Source organism: Pseudophryne corroboree, chromosome 4, assembly GCF_028390025.1.
Source record: "Pseudophryne corroboree isolate aPseCor3 chromosome 4, aPseCor3.hap2, whole genome shotgun sequence".
Lineage (NCBI taxonomy): Eukaryota > Metazoa > Chordata > Amphibia > Anura > Myobatrachidae > Pseudophryne > Pseudophryne corroboree.
This window is the reverse complement of record NC_086447.1, coordinates 390151099-390170863: the sequence shown is the minus strand read 5'-3', so window position 1 is coordinate 390170863 and position 19765 is coordinate 390151099. Positions and strand designations below refer to the sequence as shown.

Here is a 19765-nt window from a genome sequence, read left to right as displayed (position 1 = left end):
ACTGTACATTCCTGACTACTGTGTCTGATAAGTGGTTGGGAGTGGCTGCCGGGCCTCACGTTCCTGGAGTATGATTGCAGTAGTGTGTACCCATGGTGGTGGCATAGCGAGTGCCAATTTTCAAGAAACAGCCTTGTATGTTTGTTGAATAAAAAAACCTGGGTTTTAAACTAAGCAAGTAACATATATAAAGTTATAAATAAATGCATAAATACAGTAATAAGTAAATATAGTGCTGGAACTTAACTCATTCTAAAATTTGGTAGATGACGTAGACCAGAGGTTCTCAAACTCGGTCCTCGGGGGCACACACAGTGCATGTTTTGCAGGTAACCCAGCAGGTGCACAGGTGTATTAATTACTCACTGACACATTTTAAAAGGTCCACAGGTGGAGCTAATTATTTCACTTGCGATTCTGTGAGGAGACCAGCAAAACATGCACTGTGTGTGCCCCCGAGGACCGAGTTTGAGAACCTCTGACGTAGACAGTCAGCTTTGCTCATTTCCCATGAGATACATAGGATCAATTCTTCGTGAATTGGATTAATTAAAAAATACACTCTAAATTTAATCTCTGAATTGAATGATTGTTTATATTTATTTGATGGAAGTCAAGTTAAGAACATCAATTGAGAGGCGATCGATACAGTTTTGAACTTCAGCAGTCACAATCACTTTATGCATAGTGACAATTATAGAGGTACTGATCTACATTTGCCACATACTAATTGTAGCTGCGCAGCAATGAAGCCTTATCAATTAGGTACAGAAAAGCTTCTATTCTTTATAAGCACATTGCAAAGGTCACTACGTGGCTATACAAATCATGAACTTGGAGCAGTTCTTTTCATTTTAATTTATTATATTGCTTTTTATCAAGAGTACAGGGTTATAAATGTGATCACTTACTGTTCTGTATATGCTGACCTCATTTCACAGCTATACATGGATATCATGGGTGTAATACATTCCCTGCTGTGGCATATAAATAGTAATATTATATGGTAGTGGACAGCTGGAGTGTAACCTCTACACCTCTTGCTGAAGCTGCAGTCATGAAATAAATATAAATGTGTCAGAGGCACACCTTAATGAAAACCAATGTCTGGCCTCTTCATGTCCTACAGTAGGTTGCTAATGTATTCATTACACATTTATAGGTCCTCTGTCACTAGGGATAATCAGTTACCATTCACAATATGTTATTTTCTTGGTTTATGGGTTAATGTGTAAAATCTGGTTTTCTTTGTTATAATGCTAACATGACGATTTACATGTCATGATTTATTTAGTCTCCCACACTTGCAGCTTTATTCTGCACACTCCACCATATCAAGTTTGCTGACCCATTATAACAAACTAGGCATCCTCATAGTCTGACCATAAGAATAAGCAGAAAGTGTCGCTGTCTGCCACATAAGCATGATCTGCCTACTACTCATTTCTGTCCTGCCGACCAGGGAGCAGTACACAAGTAAGGAGACCATGGGGTATATGTAAAAGCCTGAGTTGCATGGAGCCGCAAGAAGTCATCAATATTGCTGCTATATTTAAAAGGGCAATTTGTTTTGAAGCCAAATAAATCTAGAGGCTTAATTACCAACAACTTGCACCTGCCTTTAACTCGCAGGCCATCACATATACTTATAATTATCTTATAATATATAAAAAAATAATATAATAATACATTTCTTCGCTAAACGTTCATTGTCTGCTGATCCTCTCTGTCAGTCTCTCCATTGGTCACCTGTCTTCTACTGTATTCAATATAAAATATTTTTACTTACACACAAGGCCATTCACCAAACTTCACCAGCGTACATCTCTACGCTTACCTCAAAATATCTCCCAACCCAATCTCTCCGCGCTGCATGAGATCTATGTCTCTCATCCACATGCATGCGCTCTCATTCACTATTGCAGGACTTTCTTTGGGCTGCACCCACTCTGTGGAGTGCTGTTCCTCGCACAATAAGACTCTCCTCCAGTCTCCAAATCTTCAAGTGTTCCCTGAAAACTCATCTCTTCAGCCAGGCTTATCTGAACCACCCACATAACCTTCATAAGCTTTCCTAATTACATCCCCTCTGTACAGTACATACATCCTCACTTTTTTCTTTTCTTTTTGCACTTTTGCATCCACCTAACCCCTGGCCAACATTGCTGTGTGACCACATCATACAACCGACTAAGAAACTTTGCAATCTGGCTGGACCATTCTGCTATAGATAGCACCTATCCTTGTGTATCAATGCCTGTTTCCGTATAGATTGTAAGCTTGTGAGCAGGGCCTTCCTACCTCTATGCCTCTCTGATTTTACCCAGTTTTGATCTATCACTGTTGTTTCCAATTTTAAAGCGCAATGGAATTTGCTGCAGTATATAAGAAACTGGTAATAATAATAATAATATTATTAATAATAATAATAATAATAATAATCATACTGTACTCCCATGCCTGCAGGGCCATATTAAGGTTACCCAGGCACTGGGGTGTTCTGAAAACTATACATACTTAATTCACTAATTTAAATTTTATAAATATTACCAGAATTTTTGATATTCGTATTAGATACATTTTGAACCTTCATACAATGTGCCTGTTAAGTTTGGGGCAAATTATAAAAGAACTTCTGTCAGGACAAGCAGAGAAGTGGAGTAACCAGCTTATGGGTAAGCATAGGCGAGCACACAGGGGATGCCTCTTGCATACAGGCACCCCCTAATGACCAGTCGCTCCCCCCCTCGCTGAGTGTGCCGATCAGTTTAATGCGCAGAAGTGCAGTGTGGGGAAAAAACAGATGAGCAGCAGTGAAGCAGATGACCCAGCAGCCAGGGCACTGCTTCACAGTGTCTGCCCGTGGTCGGCCCCTCCCATCAGGCTCAGAGTGGGCTGTGTGTGTCAGCCCAGCCCTCCCTTCTCTTCCTGGCTGCTCCTCAGTTGAGTACACTCTGTGAATTTCAGCTCATACTGTGTGGCATAATGTGAAATAAGGGGCACTACTGTCAGTAGCTGGTGAGCATGGGGACATGTGTGACAAATGCTGGCATCCTGCGGAGGAGGGATCTGATGGCATAGAAAGAGGCAGATGTGACTCTGATGGCACATGTGTACATTTTAAACTTTACTTGTGTTATATTACACTCAAATATTCGGCCCCCTAAATCTCCCATACTTTTCAGAGTGGCCCACTCACAATCAGGGTGTAGGTGCTGGGGGTGCAAGGGATGGGAGTAGGGTTACCACCACATCCCTTTAATTCTGGACACATATTAATTACACAGGTTCTGTGGCTGGCTGACTTCAAGACTCCATTTCACCTGGTTTTAATCTATTTGATTTTTGGAACTTGTTAAATAGCTCTATCGATTGAAAAAACATTCAAACAAACAAACTGTAAACTCTTGCAACAATTCGTGTAGGATGGTACAAAGCAGCACTTACATTGTAATACCTCATTTTTGCAACTTTGGAATTATGCTTGCAGTGCTTTCTACTAAGACATGTCTATTTGATGTTGGTTATAGATACCTGGAATATATGGAGTAAGCATGACTCCGCTCATGTTGTACATATTGAAGCAAACTAACATCATATCCATCAATTCAGGTGTGCAAATCTCTTTTCTTTCTAGAAAATCCATCATATCCCTTTGTTTTACTAAGAAATACAAACAGCTAGAAGGAGGAAAACATATTTAAAACTGTCATATTGGCTGGTATATCTGAGAAAATCCCTGGCTCAATATTTGTCCAATAGTCATGTAAATGTTCAGTGTTGAAGTCTTCTAACCGAGCTACAGTACATCATACTTTATAGCCATGCTTATGCTTTGGGATATTCTCCTCTAGTAGACCTAGGAAGGGGAGATTTACATCATCATTCAACTAGGGCAAGGCTAAATGATGCCATTCCCATTAATAACATCTTCATGCCCACACTTTACAAGGGAAGTAGATGCATTCCGGGAGGTGAGCTTCTCTCTTAGGAAGCCAAGGGTAAATTTGGCAGTCTCACAGACATTCTGGGAGAGTAAGTAACTAAGTTTATGGATTATCTCAATCATTTGCCACATATTGTACATAAATGTTTTGGATAATAATATAGCACCCGCAAGTTTGGCTTTTGCGACATGAAACCAGAGGACTCTGCTTGAATTCCAGCCTTTAGTTACGTAACAAACAGTTATACTGTAGTGCCAGACCCCACTGATCATCATCTGGGACACACTGGATGATCAAATGAAAACCCTATTTATCTACAGTCATTTGCTAAAGTGTATCCTGAAATGCATAAAACCCACTTGTCTGCAGATTTGAACTGTACAAAATATTTATAACAATTAATTGATAATTGGTTTAAAAGCTGTGCACACTGCAATTCTAGTAATGTTTTTGGTGTCATACATACATGAGGACAATTCAGAAAACATCCTTGACAGCTAATATTCTTTAACAACATTGCCTATTATCATCATTGCTGGCATACATCTCTACAGAACTTTGAATCTTTTTTAACTGACTCTCTGTCTCTGCTATCACCACTCGAATGTCCCAATTGTACCTAAAAATTATCATGTCCCAAACAGAGATTATTATCTTCCCACCTCTCCTAAAACTTCCCTCACCATCATTGACATCAGAATTGTTTCAGCCTCCCAAGCCCGCTGCCTTGGTGCCAAACTTGACTCGGCTCTCTGCTTTATCCCTCATATCCAGTCTCCTTGGCCTGTTCCATCAACCTTATAAATATTGCCATTATATGTTGTTTTCTTATCCAACTGAGCTGAAACTATTATTTCCTGTTACATTATTTCCCGTCTCATCGCCTATCTCTTTGATTACTGCAATATCCCCCCCTCTGGCATACCTTCACCATCTATCATAACTTCAATTCATCATAAATGCTGTAACAAGACATCTCTTCTCCAGTGACGGGCGGTGGGATGAGGCAGGTAAGGCAGAGCCTTTTCTGTCATACTAACGTTTGTGCCAGAGTTTTGACTGTATAAAGTATATGAAAAATACAAAGAATTTCTTAGAAATATCTTCTTTGCATTATTCTAATCATTTTTATAGTCAAATCTCTGGAGTAAAAAGTTTATGGCGGGTGAGGCAGCGCCTCCCTTGCTTATCTTTTTTGATCTCTGATCAAAACTCACCAAATATCCAGGCGTTTATACTGCTGCACCTGTGTATAATGCCCACATGCACCCTTTGGCTCATATATTTTATTAAAATCTGTCTCTTGTGCTAACCAGTGCCTCCTGAATCATTTAGATTACCCCACGTCCCTTTTCCCTGCTTCACTTCGCTCTGCAAATTCCTACACTGGCTACACATATCCTCCAGAATCCAAATTACTAACCTTTATCCACAAAACCCTCAGCAACGCCACCCATTCATACATCTCACATCTTATCTCAAACTACCTCTGATCTGTATATCATCCTATCTTTGGTAACCACCTTTCTCTCCCACCTACAAGACTTCTTCTGTACTGCTATCCTCCTTTGGAATGAATGACCATGTCCAACCAGACAGTCGAATCAGCCATCAAAAGTTTAAATGGCCTCTGACAACAAATCTCTTCTTTAGAGCTCACCCCACTAACACCTATACTACCCATATTAATGCACCGACACAACTGTCCTATTATTTACTCTCCGCACTCGGTCCTCTTGTTTAAGCTGTGTCCTCTTCCAATTAGAATATAAGATCTCTTATAAGCATGTTTTTTTCTACCCTTTATTTTCCTGTCTGCATTTATTTTATCTACTTTGCATGTCTCTGTTTTATGTACAGTATAACCACTCCCTTCTGTATTGCCTAATAAGTGGCCTAATAAGTGATACTTCTGGCAAACTTCTGAAAATAAGTATACAGAGTTAAAAAAACAAAAACCACAAAGTAACTTAGAATAAAAAGATGGTCATTACAAGAATGTATAACTACAAACTGATGGTGACTGGTTCACATTAAGATTAAAAAGAACACCATATATTAATTTAGTGGCAGCATGTTCCTAACATAGGCCCTCATTCCGAGTCGTTCGCTCGTTCTTTTTTTTCGCATCGCAGTGAAAATCAGCTTAGAGCGCATGCGCAATGTTCGCACTGCGACTGCGCTAAGTAATTCTGCTATGAAGAAAGGATTTTTACTCACGGCTTTTTGTTCGCACCGGCGAACGTAGTGTGATTGACAGGAAATGGGTGTTACTGGGCGGAAACACGGCGTTTTATGGGCGTGTGGCTGAAAACGCTACCGTTTCCGGAAAAAACGCAGGAGTGGCCGGAGAAACGGGGGAGTGTCTGGGCGAACGCTGGGAGTGTTTGTGACGTCAAACCAGGAACGACAAGCACTGAACTGATCGCACAGGCAGAGTAAGTCTGGAGCTACTCTAAAACTGCTAAGTGTTTTTTGTTCGCAATATTGCGTAAACTTCGTTCGCACTTTTAAGATGCTAAGATACACTCCCAGTAGGCGTAGACTAAGCGTGTGTAACTCTGCTAAATTCGCCTTGCGACCGATCAACTCGGAATGAGGGCCATACTGTAGACATTGAAAGAGAACTTTTATAGCGGGCTTTAAAAATATAGAACCTATATACTATATAGATGTTTACATGTTTATTATAATTCATTTGTTTATACTCACAGATTCTGTTAATGTATTAGCATTATGCTTTGCATCTGGCATTTCGAATTAAATATATTGGTCCTGATTCAGAGTTACTGTAGGAGCAAATAAGAAGTAGCAAAAAATATAAACCAATTCGCACACTGGTAAAACCATGTAGCAATGTAGGTTGGACAGATGGAAATGTGCAGAGAGATTGGAAGAAGTGTTTTCTACCTTAATTCTAAATTTCAGTGTAAAAACAAAGCTACACAATATTAGTTTTTTTTACATGCAAAAGCAGACAGTATTTTCTCTGCATGCAATAAAATAAAATGAAATAAATGCTTTTACATCCATTGCATTGCAACATTATTTGTTCCAGGACAAAATTTCTCCTTGTTTGCTCCTCTTTTTGATTTGCACCTGGGGACTAGTTCAGACCTGATCGCTTCTGTACATTTTCGCAAAGCGGGTGATCAGGCCTGAACTGCGCATGCGCCGCAGTGTGCATGTGCATGCCAGAGATACGATCGGCATCTCAGCCCAGCGATCGCCTCTGCCTAATTGACAGGCAGAAGCATTCGCTGGGCAGGAGGGGAAGGGCCGGTGGCTTTAGACTGACATTTTGTGGGCGTGGTCCGGGCAACGCAGGCATGCCCGGACCGCGTGGGAGGCGGGCCGCGGCAGCTGCTTGATGTCACAAATAGCACCTGCGACCCGGGACGCAGTGAGAAGTCGCCTAACAGTACAGCAATGCTGCGCAGGTAGGGACTTACTCGCCGGGTGCGCTAGTATCACCGCCGTGCGATGCTTTCACACCCATGTGGCGGCATGAGGGCCAGACATGCAGGGCGTACTAGCTAGTGATGAGCGGGTTCGGTTTCTCGGAAACCGAACCCCCCCGAACTTCACGCTTTTTACACGGGTCCGAGGCAGACTCGGATCTTCCCGCCTTGCTCGGTTAACCCGAGCGCGCCCGAACGTCATCATCCCGCTGTCGGATTCTCGCGAGGCTCGGATTCTATCGCGAGATTTGGATTCTATATAAGGAGCCGCGCGTCGCCGCCATTTTCACACGTGCATTGAGATTGATAGGGAGAGGACGTGGCTGGCGTCCTCTCCGTTTAGAGTAGACTAGAGAGTAGTAGAGACACTTGATTTACTAATTTTGGGGAGCATATTAGGAGTACTACTTGCTGATAGTGTGACCAGTGACCACCAGTTTAATTAATCCGTTCTCTGCCTGAAAAAAAACGATACACAGTGTGACACAGTCACATACCATATCTGTGCTCAGCCTCAGTGTGCCCTCAGTGTGCTGCATCATCTATGTAATACTGTATATCTGACTGTGCTGAGTGCTCACTGCTCACACAGCTTAATTGTGGGGGAGACTGGGGAGCAGTTATAGCAGGAGTACATATTTTAACAGTGCACACTTTTGCTGCCAGAGTGCCACTGCCAGTGTGACTGACCAGTGACCACTGACCACCAGTATATTGTGATTGTCTGCCTGAAAAAGTTAAACACTCGTCGTGTGGTGTTTTTATTCTATAAACGCATTCTGCTGACAGTGTCCAGCAGGTCCGTCATTATATAATATATACCTGTCCGGCTGCAGTAGTGATATTTTTTATATCATTATCATCCAGTCTATATTAGCACTGCAGCAGACGCAGTACGGTAGTCCACGGCTGTAGCTACCTCTGTGTCGGCAGTCGCTCGTCCATCCATAATTGTATACCACCTACCCGTGGTGTTTTTTTTTCTTTTCTATCTTCTTGATACTAGTAGCTTACTTTAGGAGTCTGCAGTGCTGAGCTGACAGTGTCCAGCAGGTCCGTCATTATATAATATATACCTGTCCGGCTGCAGTAGTGATATATATATATTTTTTATATCATTATCATCCAGTCTATATTAGCAGCAGACGCAGTACGGTAGTCCACGGCTGTAGCTACCTCTGTGTCGGCAGTCGCTCGTCCATCCATAATTGTATACCACCTACCCGTGGTGTTTTTTTTTTCTTCTATCTTCTTGATACTAGTAGCTTACTTTAGGAGCCTGCAGTGCTGAGCTGACAGTGTCCAGCAGGTCCGTCATTATATAATATATACCTGTCCGGCTGCAGTAGTGATATATATATATTTTATATCTCATTATCATCCAGTCTATATTAGCAGCAGACGCAGTACGGTAGTCCATGGCTGTAGCTACCTCTGTGTCGGCAGTCGCTCGTCCATCCATAATTGTATACCACCTACCTGTGGTGTTTTTTTTTTTTCTATCTTCATGATACTACTAGTAGCTTACTTTAGGAGTCTGCAGTGCTGAGCTGACAGTGTCTAGCAGGTCCGTCATTATATAATATATACCTGTCCGGCTGCAGTAGTGATATATATATATTTTATATCTCATTATCATCCAGTCTATATTAGCAGCAGACGCAGTACGGTAGTCCACGGCTATAGCTACCTCTGTGTCGGCAGTCGCTCGTCCATCCATAATTGTATACCACCTACCCGTGGTGTTTTTTTTTTTCTATCTTCTTGATACTAGTAGCTTACTTTAGGAGTCTGCAGTGCTGAGCTGACAGTGTCCAGCAGGTCCGTCATTATATAATATATACCTGTCCGGCTGCAGTAGTGATATATATATATATTTTTTATATCATTATCATCCAGTCTATATTAGCAGCAGACGCAGTACGGTAGTCCACGGCTGTAGCTACCTCTGTGTCGGCAGTCGCTCGTCCATCCATAAGTATACTAGTATCCATCCATCTCCATTGTTTACCTGAGGTGCCTTTTAGTTGTGCCTATTAAAATATGGAGAACAAAAATGTTGAGGTTCCAAAAATAGGGAAAGATCAAGATCGACTTCCACCTCGTGCTGAAGCTGCTGCCACTAGTCATGGCCGAGACGATGAAATGCCAGCAACGTCGTCTGCCAAGGCCGATGCCCAATGTCATAGTACAGAGCATGTAAAATCCAAAACACCAAATATCAGTAAAAAAAGGACTCCAAAATCTAAAATAAAATTGTCGGAGGAGAAGCGTAAACTTGCCAATATGCCATTTACCACACGGAGTGGCAAGGAACGGCTGAGGCCCTGGCCTATGTTCATGGCTAGTGGTTCAGCTTCACATGAGGATGGAAGCACTCAGCCTCTCGCTAGAAAAATGAAAAGACTCAAGCTGGCAAAAGCACAGCAAAGAACTGTGCGTTCTTTGAAATCACAAATCCACAAGGAGAGTCCAATTGTGTCGTTTGCGATGCCTGACCTTCCCAACACTGGACGTGAAGAGCATGCGCCTTCCACCATTTGCACGTCCCCTGCAAGTGCTGGAAGGAGCACCCGCAGTCCAGTTCCTGATAGTCAGATTGAAGATGTCAGTGTTGAAGTACACCAGGATGAGGAGGATATGGGTGTTGCTGGCGCTGGGGAGGAAATTGACCAGGAGGATTCTGATGGTGAGGTGGTTTGTTTAAGTCAGGCACCCGGGGAGACACCTGTTGTCCGTGGGAGGAATAGGGCCATTGACATGCCTGGTGAAAATACCAAAAAAATCAGCTCTTCGGTGTGGAAGTATTTCAACAGAAATGCGGACAACATTTGTCAAGCCGTGTGTTGCCTTTGTCAAGCTGTAATAAGTAGGGGTAAGGACGTTAACCACCTCGGAACATCCTCCCTTATACGTCACCTGCAGCGCATTCATCATAAGTCAGTGACAAGTTCAAAAACTTTGGGCGACAGCGGAAGCAGTCCACTGACCAGTAAATCCCTTCCTCTTGTAACCAAGCTCACGCAAACCACCCCACCAACTCCCTCAGTGTCAATTAACTCCTTCCCCAGGAATGCCAATAGTCCTGCAGGCCATGTCACTGGCAATTATGACTAGTCCTCTCCTGCCTGGGATTCCTCCGATGCATCCTTGCGTGTAACGCCTACTGCTGCTGGCGCTGCTGTTGTTGCTGCTGGGAGTCGATGGTCATCCCAGAGGGGAAGTCGTACTCGTAAGACCACTTTTACTACTTCCACCAAGCAATTGACTGTCCAACAGTCCTTTGCGAGGAAGATGAAATATCACAGCAGTCATCCTGCTGCAAAGCGGATAACTGAGGCCTTGGCATCCTGGGCGGTGAGAAACGTGGTTCCGGTATCCATCATTACTGCAGAGGCAACTAGAGACTTGTTGGAGGTACTGTGTCCCCGGTACCAAATACCATCTAGGTTCCATTTCTCTAGGCAGGCGATACCGAAAATGTACACAGACCTCAGAAAAAGACTCACCAGTGTCCTAAAAAATGCAGTTGTACCCAATGTCCACTTAACCACGGACATGTGGACAAGTGGAGCAGGGCAGGCTCAGGACTATATGACTGTGACAGCCCACTGGGTAGATGTATGGACTCCCGCCGCAAGAACAGCAGCGGCGGCACCAGTAGCAGCATCTCGCAAACGCCAACTCTTTCCTAGGCAGGCTACGCTTTGTATCACCGCTTTCCAGAATACGCACACAGCTAAAAACCTCTTACGGCAACTGAGGAAGATCATCGCAGAATGGCTTACCCCAATTGGACTCTCCTGTGGATTTGTGGCATCGGACAACGCCAACAATATTGTGTGTGCATTAAATCTGGGCAAATTCCAGCACGTCCCATGTTTTGCACATACCTTGAATTTGGTGGTGCAGAATTATTTAAAAAACGAGAGGGGCGTGCAAGAGATGCTGTCGGTGGCCAGAAGAATTGCGGGACACTTTCGGCGTACAGGCACCACGTACATAAGACTGGAGCACCACCAAAAACGCCTGAACCTGCCCTGCCATCATCTGGAATTCAACCCTCTATATGCTTCAGAGGTTGGAGGAGCAGCAAAAGGCCTTTTAAGCCTATACAACTGAGCACGATATAGGAGGTGGAATGCACCTGTCTTAAGCGCAGTGGAGAATGATTTCAACGTTGTGCAAGGTTCTGCAACCTTTTGAACTTGCCACACGTGAAGTCAGTTCAGACACTGCCAGCCTGAGTCAGGTCATTCCCCTAATCAGGCTTTTGCAGAAGAAGCTGGAGACATTGAAGGAGGAGCTAACACAGAGCGATTCCGCTAGGCATGTGGGACTTGTGGATGGAGCCCTTAATTCGCTTAACAAGGATTCACGGGTGGTCAATCTGTTGAAATCAGAGCACTACATTTTGGCCACCGTGCTCGATCCTAGATTTAAAACCTACCTTGGATCTCTCTTTCCGGCAGACACAAGTCTGCTGGGGTTCAAAGAACTGCTGGTGACAAAATTGTCAAGTCAAGCGGAACGCGACCTGTCAACATCTCCTCCTTCACATTCTCCCGCAACTGGGGGTGCGAGGAAAAGGCTCAGAATTCCGAGCCCACCCGCTGGCGGTGATGCAGGGCAGTCTGGAGCGACTGCTGATGCTGACATCTGGTCCGGACTGAAGGACCTGACAACGATTACGGACATGTCGTCTACTGTCACTGCATATGATTCTCTCCCCATTGAAAGAATGGTGGAGGATTATATGAGTGACCGCATCCAAGTAGGCACGTCAGACAGTCCGTACTTATACTGGCAGGAAAAAGAGGCAATTTGGAGGCCCTTGCACAAACTGGCTTTATTCTACCTAAGTTGCCCTCCCACAAGTGTGTACTCCGAAAGAGTGTTTAGTGCCGCCGCTCACCTTGTCAGCAATCGGCGTACGAGGTTACATCCAGAAAATGTGGAGAAGATGATGTTCATTAAAATGAATTATAATCAATTCCTCCGTGGAGACATTCACCAGCAGCAATTGCCTCCACAAAGTACACAGGGAGCTGAGATGGTGGATTCCAGTGGGGACGAATTGATAATCTGTGAGGAGGGGGATGTACACGGTGATATATCGGAGGATGATGATGAGGTGGACATCTTGCCTCTGTAGAGCCAGTTTGTGCAAGGAGAGATAAATTGCTTCTTTTTTGGTGGGGGTCCAAACCAACCCGTCATTTCAGTCACAGTCGTGTGGCAGACCCTGTCACTGAAATGATGGGTTTGTTAAAGTGTGCATGTCCTGTTTATACAACATAAGGGTGGGTGGGAGGGCCCAAAGACAATTCCATCTTGCACCTCTTTTTTCTTTCATTTTTCTTTGCGTCATGTGCTGTTTGGGGGTTTTTTTTTGGAAGGGCCATCCTGCGTGACACTGCAGTGCCACTCCTAGATGGGCCAGATGTTTGTGTCGGCCATTAGGGTCGCTTAGCTTACTCACACAGCTACCTCATTGCGCCTCTTTTTTTCTTTGCGTCATGTGCTGTTTGGGGAGTGTTTTTTGGAAGGGCCATCCTGCGTGACTCTGCAGTGCCACTCCTAGATGGGCCAGGTGTTTGTGTCGGCCACTAGGGTCGCTTAGCTTACTCACACAGCTACCTCATTGCGCCTCTTTTTTTCTTTGCGTCATGTGCTGTTTGGGGAGTGTTTTTTGGAAGGGCCATCATGCGTGACACTGCAGTGCCACTCCTAGATGGGCCAGGTGTTTGTGTCGGCCACTAGGGTCGCTTAGCTTACTCACACAGCTTCCTCATTGCGCCTCTTTTTTTCTTTGCGTCATGTGCTGTTTGGGGAGTGTTTTTTGGAAGGGCCATCCTGCGTGACACTGCAGTGCCACTCCTAGATGGGCCAGGTGTTTGTGTCGGCCACTTGGGTCGCTTAGCTTAGCCATCCAGCGACCTCGGTGCAAATTTTAGGACTAAAAATAATATTGTGAGGTGTGAGGTGTTCAGAATAGACTGAAAATGAGTGGAAATTATGGTTATTGAGGTTAATAATACTTTGGGATCAAAATGACCCCCAAATTCAATGATTTAAGCTGTTTTTTAGGGTTTTTTGAAAAAAACACCCGAATCCAAAACACACCCGAATCCGACAAAAAAAATTCGGTGAGGTTTTGCCAAAACGCGTTCGAACCCAAAACACGGCCGCGGAACCGAACCCAAAACCAAAACACAAAACCCGAAAAATTTCCGGTGCTCATCACTAGTACTAGCCCTGTGCTGGGTGTCCCCCCGCATGTCAGGGTGGATGATCGTAGCCGTGCAAAATTTTGCACATATACAATCAGATCTGAATTAGCCCCCTAACACTGAATTGGAACCAATCTGCAAGCTCAGAAGAATCTTGATGCTGGAATTATTCAATAGTTCTACCTATCAGATCATAAAACCATTTAAACAAGTGTACTTACACATCTAATATGGTTGTAACTAAAACAATGCTGAAGAAAAAATCAGACCATCCCTGAAATGTGATTTTAACCTTTTTTTATTTTCCGCATAATTATTGTTTTAAAACTCGTAGCTATGTAGCTGATCATTTACTGAACGACGTACTCAGTGTAAACATGTCTAACCTATATTAGATAATTATATATTGATGTCATTATGTGAGGTACTAATTAGTATTAAGTATATTAATTCAGTATTTTGTTCATTTAGATTGTGGCTTTGATAGTGTTGATTCATAATAATTGATTATAATAGCCAATCTTTGTTACTTTACAGAACGGTCTTGGCTGTGATTTTTGCATTGCAGTCATGGCACCAAAGAAGAAGAATGTGAAGAAAAACAAGTCAGACATCAATGAGATGACAATCATTGTAGAAGATAGCCCCCTCAGCAAACTCAACGGGATCAGTGGCTTGATTGACGGAGGAAATGGATTTAGTTACATTTCCACAGAGGTCTGTGACTCCTCATATGGCTCCAACCTCATGGAAGGGTTGAGCAGAATGAGACAAGATAGCTTCCTGTGTGACCTCACCATCGGTACCAAAACAAAATCATTCATGGCTCACAAGGTTGTGATGGCATCTTGCAGTGAGTACTTCTATAACATCCTGAAGAAAGATCCCACCACTCAACGGGTTGATCTCAATGATTCATCTCCTTTAGGTCTAGCTACTGTAATAACCTATGCCTATACTGGTAAGATCACTCTCTCTTTGTACACAATTGGCAGTACATTATCTTCAGCCATCTACTTACAGATTGAAACCCTTGTTAACATGTGCTGTGACTTTTTAATGCAAGAAATCAATGTTGAAAACTGCATGTATGTAGCTAATATTGCAGAAACCTATGGACTTAAAAGCACGAAAGAATCTGCACAAAAGTTCATCAGGGACAACTTCATTGAGTTCTCTGAAACTGATCAGTTCCTAAAGCTAACTTTTGATCAAATAAATGAACTCCTTATAGATGACGACTTACAGTTACCTTCTGAAATTGTTGCTTTCCAGATTGCAATGAAATGGTTAGACTATGATGAAAAGAGAATAAAGTATGCCTCCGGCCTCTTGAGCAATATTAGATTTGGCACTATCTCAGCACCAGATCTGGTCAACTATGTCCAGTCCGTGCCCAGAATGATGCAGGATACAGATTGTCATAGGCTTCTTGTTGAAGCCATGAATTATCACTTGCTCCCATATAATCAGAACACCTTGCAATCAAGAAGAACAAAAATCCGTGGAGGCACAAGGGTCCTTGTAACTGTAGGGGGCCGACCTGCATTGACAGAAAAATCTCTCAGCAGAGAGATCTTGTACAGGGATCCTGACAGTGGATGGAAAAGATTAGCTGAGCTGCCAGCTAAGAGTTTTAATCAATGTGTCACAGTGATGGATGGCTTTCTTTACATTGCGGGTGGTGAAGACCAGAATGATGCCAGGAACCAAGCAAAACATGCAGTCAGTAATTTCTGCAGGTACCCGAACCTTCCAATAAGTAAACATTGTTATGTGTTCTTACTTTGTATCTACTTAAAAGTAGTGTTATATATTTTACTAGAGTATAACCTAGCCAAGAGTTTCTTCAATTATAACATTATTAAAAAAAACAGCTGTCACAACTTTTTTAAAGACATTTCATGTTCTCACCACCTGTTTCTACTCTAATCACTCACAATTTGATAGACCACACAGTTGTGTATGCAGTGTCAGACTGGGGAATAATGGACCCACCAGAGGAGCACAGTGGTAGGGGCCCATATCAAGGAGTGTGTCCAGACTCCAGAGGGGGTGTGGCCAACCACCACATTAGTTTAACTAACCATTACAGAATGCATGGGCTGTGCCCTTTGATAAATATATTTAGTAAATACTGTTAGTGCATGCATTATAATGTAGCAGATTAATAACAGCAATGCACTGTAGACATTAAACCATAGTCCTGTGCAGTATAAGGTAACATATAATGTATAATTCAAGAACATAGTCTGGAACCTGATCCATAGAGGAGGAGGTGGGCCCCCCAGGCAGGGAGGCCCACCTGAGGGGCTTCCCTTGTACCCCTGTGGACCAGTCCAACTCTGTGTGTATGATATGTCCAGTTTTCCTACTTGCATGTTGTACTGATATAATTGATGTATATGTTTACTTCTTACATTAATTGGTTGAGTTATATTGTATTTTTGCATTTTTAGGTACGACCCTCGTTTCAACATATGGATTCACCTTGCAAACATGAACCAGAAACGTACCCACTTTAGCCTGAATGTTTTCAGTGGCCTCCTTTATGCAGTTGGTGGTCGCAATTCTGAAGGGTGCCTAGCATCAGTTGAGTGTTATGTGCCTTCAACTAACCAGTGGCAAATGAAAGCACCACTGGAGGTTGCAAGGTGCTGCCATTCCAGCTCAGTTATTGATGGTAAGATCCTGGTCATAGGCGGATACATAAATAATGCATACTCTCGTTCTGCATGCATATATGACCCATCTAGTGATAGCTGGCAAGATAGAGCGAGTCTCAGCACACCCAGAGGATGGCATTGTTCTATTACACTTGGTGATCGAGTGTACGTCATGGGTGGTAGTCAACTCGGTGGTCGTGGTGAGAGGGTCGATGTCCTCCCAGTTGAATGCTTTAACCCTCACACTGGTCAATGGAGCTACGTTGCTCCTCTTCAAAGTGGAGTGAGCACAGCAGGTGCTTCAACACTTAATGGCAAAATTTACCTAGTAGGTGGCTGGAATGAAGTAGAAAAGAAATACAAGAAGTGCATTCAGAGCTACAACCCTGATCTTAATGAATGGACTGAGGAAGATGAATTACCTGAGGCAACTGTAGGAGTATCTTGCTGTTCGATCACCATGCCCACTTTTAAAACACGGGATTCCAGAGCAAGCTCAGTGTCCTCAGTGCCAGTCAGTATATAAATGCTTAAGATTGATAAAATGCAAACAAAATAAAAGCAAAGCACCACAACTATAACACAATCACTTCTCAAACATAAGGCCAATATTACAAAAAGAAAATTGATGTAACTGTTGTAAAAAATTTTAATTTAAGAATTGTCTTAGCCCATCCATTTTTTATTACTCAGCAGTGTCAAGGAGAAAATGATACCTTGTTTGTATGTACTAGTGGCAGGAATTATGTGTACCATCAATGAATGTATCAATTACAGCATTATATATTGCTTTGGAAATTATAGGTTTGTTTTAAGAAATAAGAATATGACATAGAATAAATTAAAGACAGACCTATATTTCATGGAAATGAAAACTGTCAGTAGAGGCAACATTTTAATAAGGTTATGTAAGTTCTTTATGGTGCATGAAAAGTGATTATTCTTTCTGTACAATAGTAATGATAGCTATTTATTTGAAATGTATGCTGTGAATGTTATATGGATGAACTTACTTGTTAAAACATATTTTAATTTACAAAGTATTCATTTATAATGGTTTGTGGCTTGGATAACATTTGTTGGATGTACAATACTGTTTAAAGCTGCATTATCACATAAGGAAAACATTTCCTACATTGGTCTCTACTCCTAGCCAGAGTCCCGGAGGTTGCGCCATATAGACATTTGCAGAGAGTACTCAAAACAAATAACAATGCTGTATTTTTAGTTAGAAAATTCCAGCTTAATAACATTGTAAATATAAACACCCTTAACTTTTTTTATTTGATTTATTACTAGGGCAAACCAATTAGAAATCTAGTTTAAATACCATTTGAAAAAAATCTAACAGGAGTGGTATGTCATTTCACAGTTGACTAGTAAATCCATATTTGTCACGTTGGTGGTTCTCCATTGGATTTTATAGCTTGTGTTTAGGAACCGTTTCTTTCATTTAAAAGCTTTTAGATCTGTTAAAAGCAGTTCCTATGTGCATCGTTGGATAATATCCATGTAATGAAATTGATGATTGCAACCTGAATGGCTCCAAAAACAGTTCACTATGTACACTTTAGGCTCAATGGTAAACACAGTTGTATTGGGTAGAACTACCTTCTTCACGTCAATGACCAATGATTTGCAAAGCAATATAATGTTTGGAATTCAAAAAGGCAACCATAATGCAGACATTAGTGCACAGTGCTGCTAGGCTGTACTGCAATTCACAAGCATATACAGGTGAAATGTTCACTTGGCACTGAAATAAATAACACACACAACCTTGTATGATTATAAAATTGACAGTGGAATTATATGCAAATGTGATATACAATTGGACAGATGTACCAACATCCACAAACAAATACTGAGATGTAAATGTAATAGCCTGTGAGTTGGAGCACTTTCAAGTTTACATTGATTTAGTGGCTAGTTTTAAAGCAGCAACAATTTAAAAGAAAAACCAGGTTGATTTTTCATTTTAGATTATTGCCGCTTTAAATACAGTGGCTAAACTGGGTGTTTTCAACTAGCAGGCTGTTACATGAACTCCTAACTGTTTTTTATTGCATCATGTTTAAACCACATAAAAGTAAAATCTTACTGATAAAAACAAGTGAGACTAAGGAGTCTATTTATTAAAGGGCAAACAAGCCTGTGGCCAGCAAAAATAAGGCTTCACTCTATACGCTGGTTTTGCCAGCAATAGCTTCTCCATGTAAAACATGGTGAAAGCTATTTAACAAGGATGGTACAAATGTAAAAATATATATATTTTAATATTTTTAACAGTACATTTATTTATTTTGTCCAGACAGTGCTGTACTTTCAGATCTATTGCACATGTGAGAACTGGCTAGCTGGGTCATGAATGCACATACTCCTTGCCCATATTTTATTGATAAATTGTAGCAACAGAAAATAAACAGGCCCCTTAAGTCACGTTTGTATGTTATTATGGGATATATTCAATTGAAGTTGGATCCATTCTGACGTTCATTTGTCGGAATGTATCCGAACTGAGCTATTCAATGCTATCTCAATTCGACTTTTAAAAAATTCGAATTGAGATGCGGGAGGGGAGACTGGGGAGAGCCGCGGGCAGACGGGCAGTCCCCGCATCACAGCCGCCGCTCACAGCAGCGTCCACCCGGCTCCAGCAAGCGAGGTCCCTGCTCTGAGCGGTAGCTGTGACATTCTCCGGCACTGCTCTCCTCATCTTCGGTGCTGCTCTCCACATCTCACTTCGACTTTTTTTTAAAGTCGAATTGCGATGGTCGAAAAGGGGGCCAAAACCTATCGGTTTTGACCCCATTTTCGACACGAGCACGTGGATCGGCAGCTATTCCGCCGATCCACGTGCTTATCGACTAGTTGAATTCCTCGACTTGTCGAAAAATTTGGGGTTAGATTGAATAGGTTGTAACCCATACTTGCCTACCTGACCCTCTCCATGAGGGAGAAAATGCTCTGTTCCTGGACTTTCCTGGTAATGTATGATTGCCATCACCTGTGGTGAAACACCTTTCTTATCAATTAACTAGCTCACCACAGGTGATGGCAATCATACATTACCAGGAAAGTCCAGGAACAGAGCATTTTCTCCCTCATGGAGAGGGTCAGGTAGGCAAGTATGTTGTAACCCCTTCCGACCTAAAAAAGTCGAAAACTGACGTCTTTTCGACAGACGGCAGCTTTCGACTTCAATTGAATATACCCCTATAAGTGTTCATGATATCAAGTAAAGATTTTAGCCCAGATTTATCAAGCCTTGGAGAGTGATAAATTGCATGGTGATAAAGTACCAACTAATCAGCTCCTAACTGCCATGTTACAGGCTGTGTTTGAAAAATGACAGGAGCTGATTGGTTGGTACTTTATCACCGTGCTATTTATCACTCTTCAAGGCTTGATAAATCTGGGCCTTAATATGGTACAAAATTGATGACAACATGTTCACA

At 42.3% G+C, this 19765-nt stretch overlaps 1 protein-coding gene across 2 annotated transcripts in view; it reads left to right on the top strand.

The window, feature by feature from the left end:
* Positions 1-18420, top strand: part of KLHL31 (kelch like family member 31) — a 32036-nt gene extending 13616 nt beyond the window's left edge. The window contains exons 2-4 of one of the 2 annotated variants that reach the window (XM_063916716.1): positions 3531-3612; positions 14179-15383; positions 16101-18420. In XM_063916716.1, coding sequence (XP_063772786.1) covers positions 14212-15383; positions 16101-16833 — 1905 coding nt within the window. In that variant the 5' untranslated portion in view covers positions 3531-3612; positions 14179-14211 and the 3' untranslated portion in view covers positions 16834-18420. The remainder of the gene's footprint in view (positions 1-3530; positions 3613-14178; positions 15384-16100) is intronic. The other variant, XM_063916715.1, reaches the window with a different exon arrangement.
* The last annotated feature ends 1345 nt before the right edge of the window (positions 18421-19765 follow it).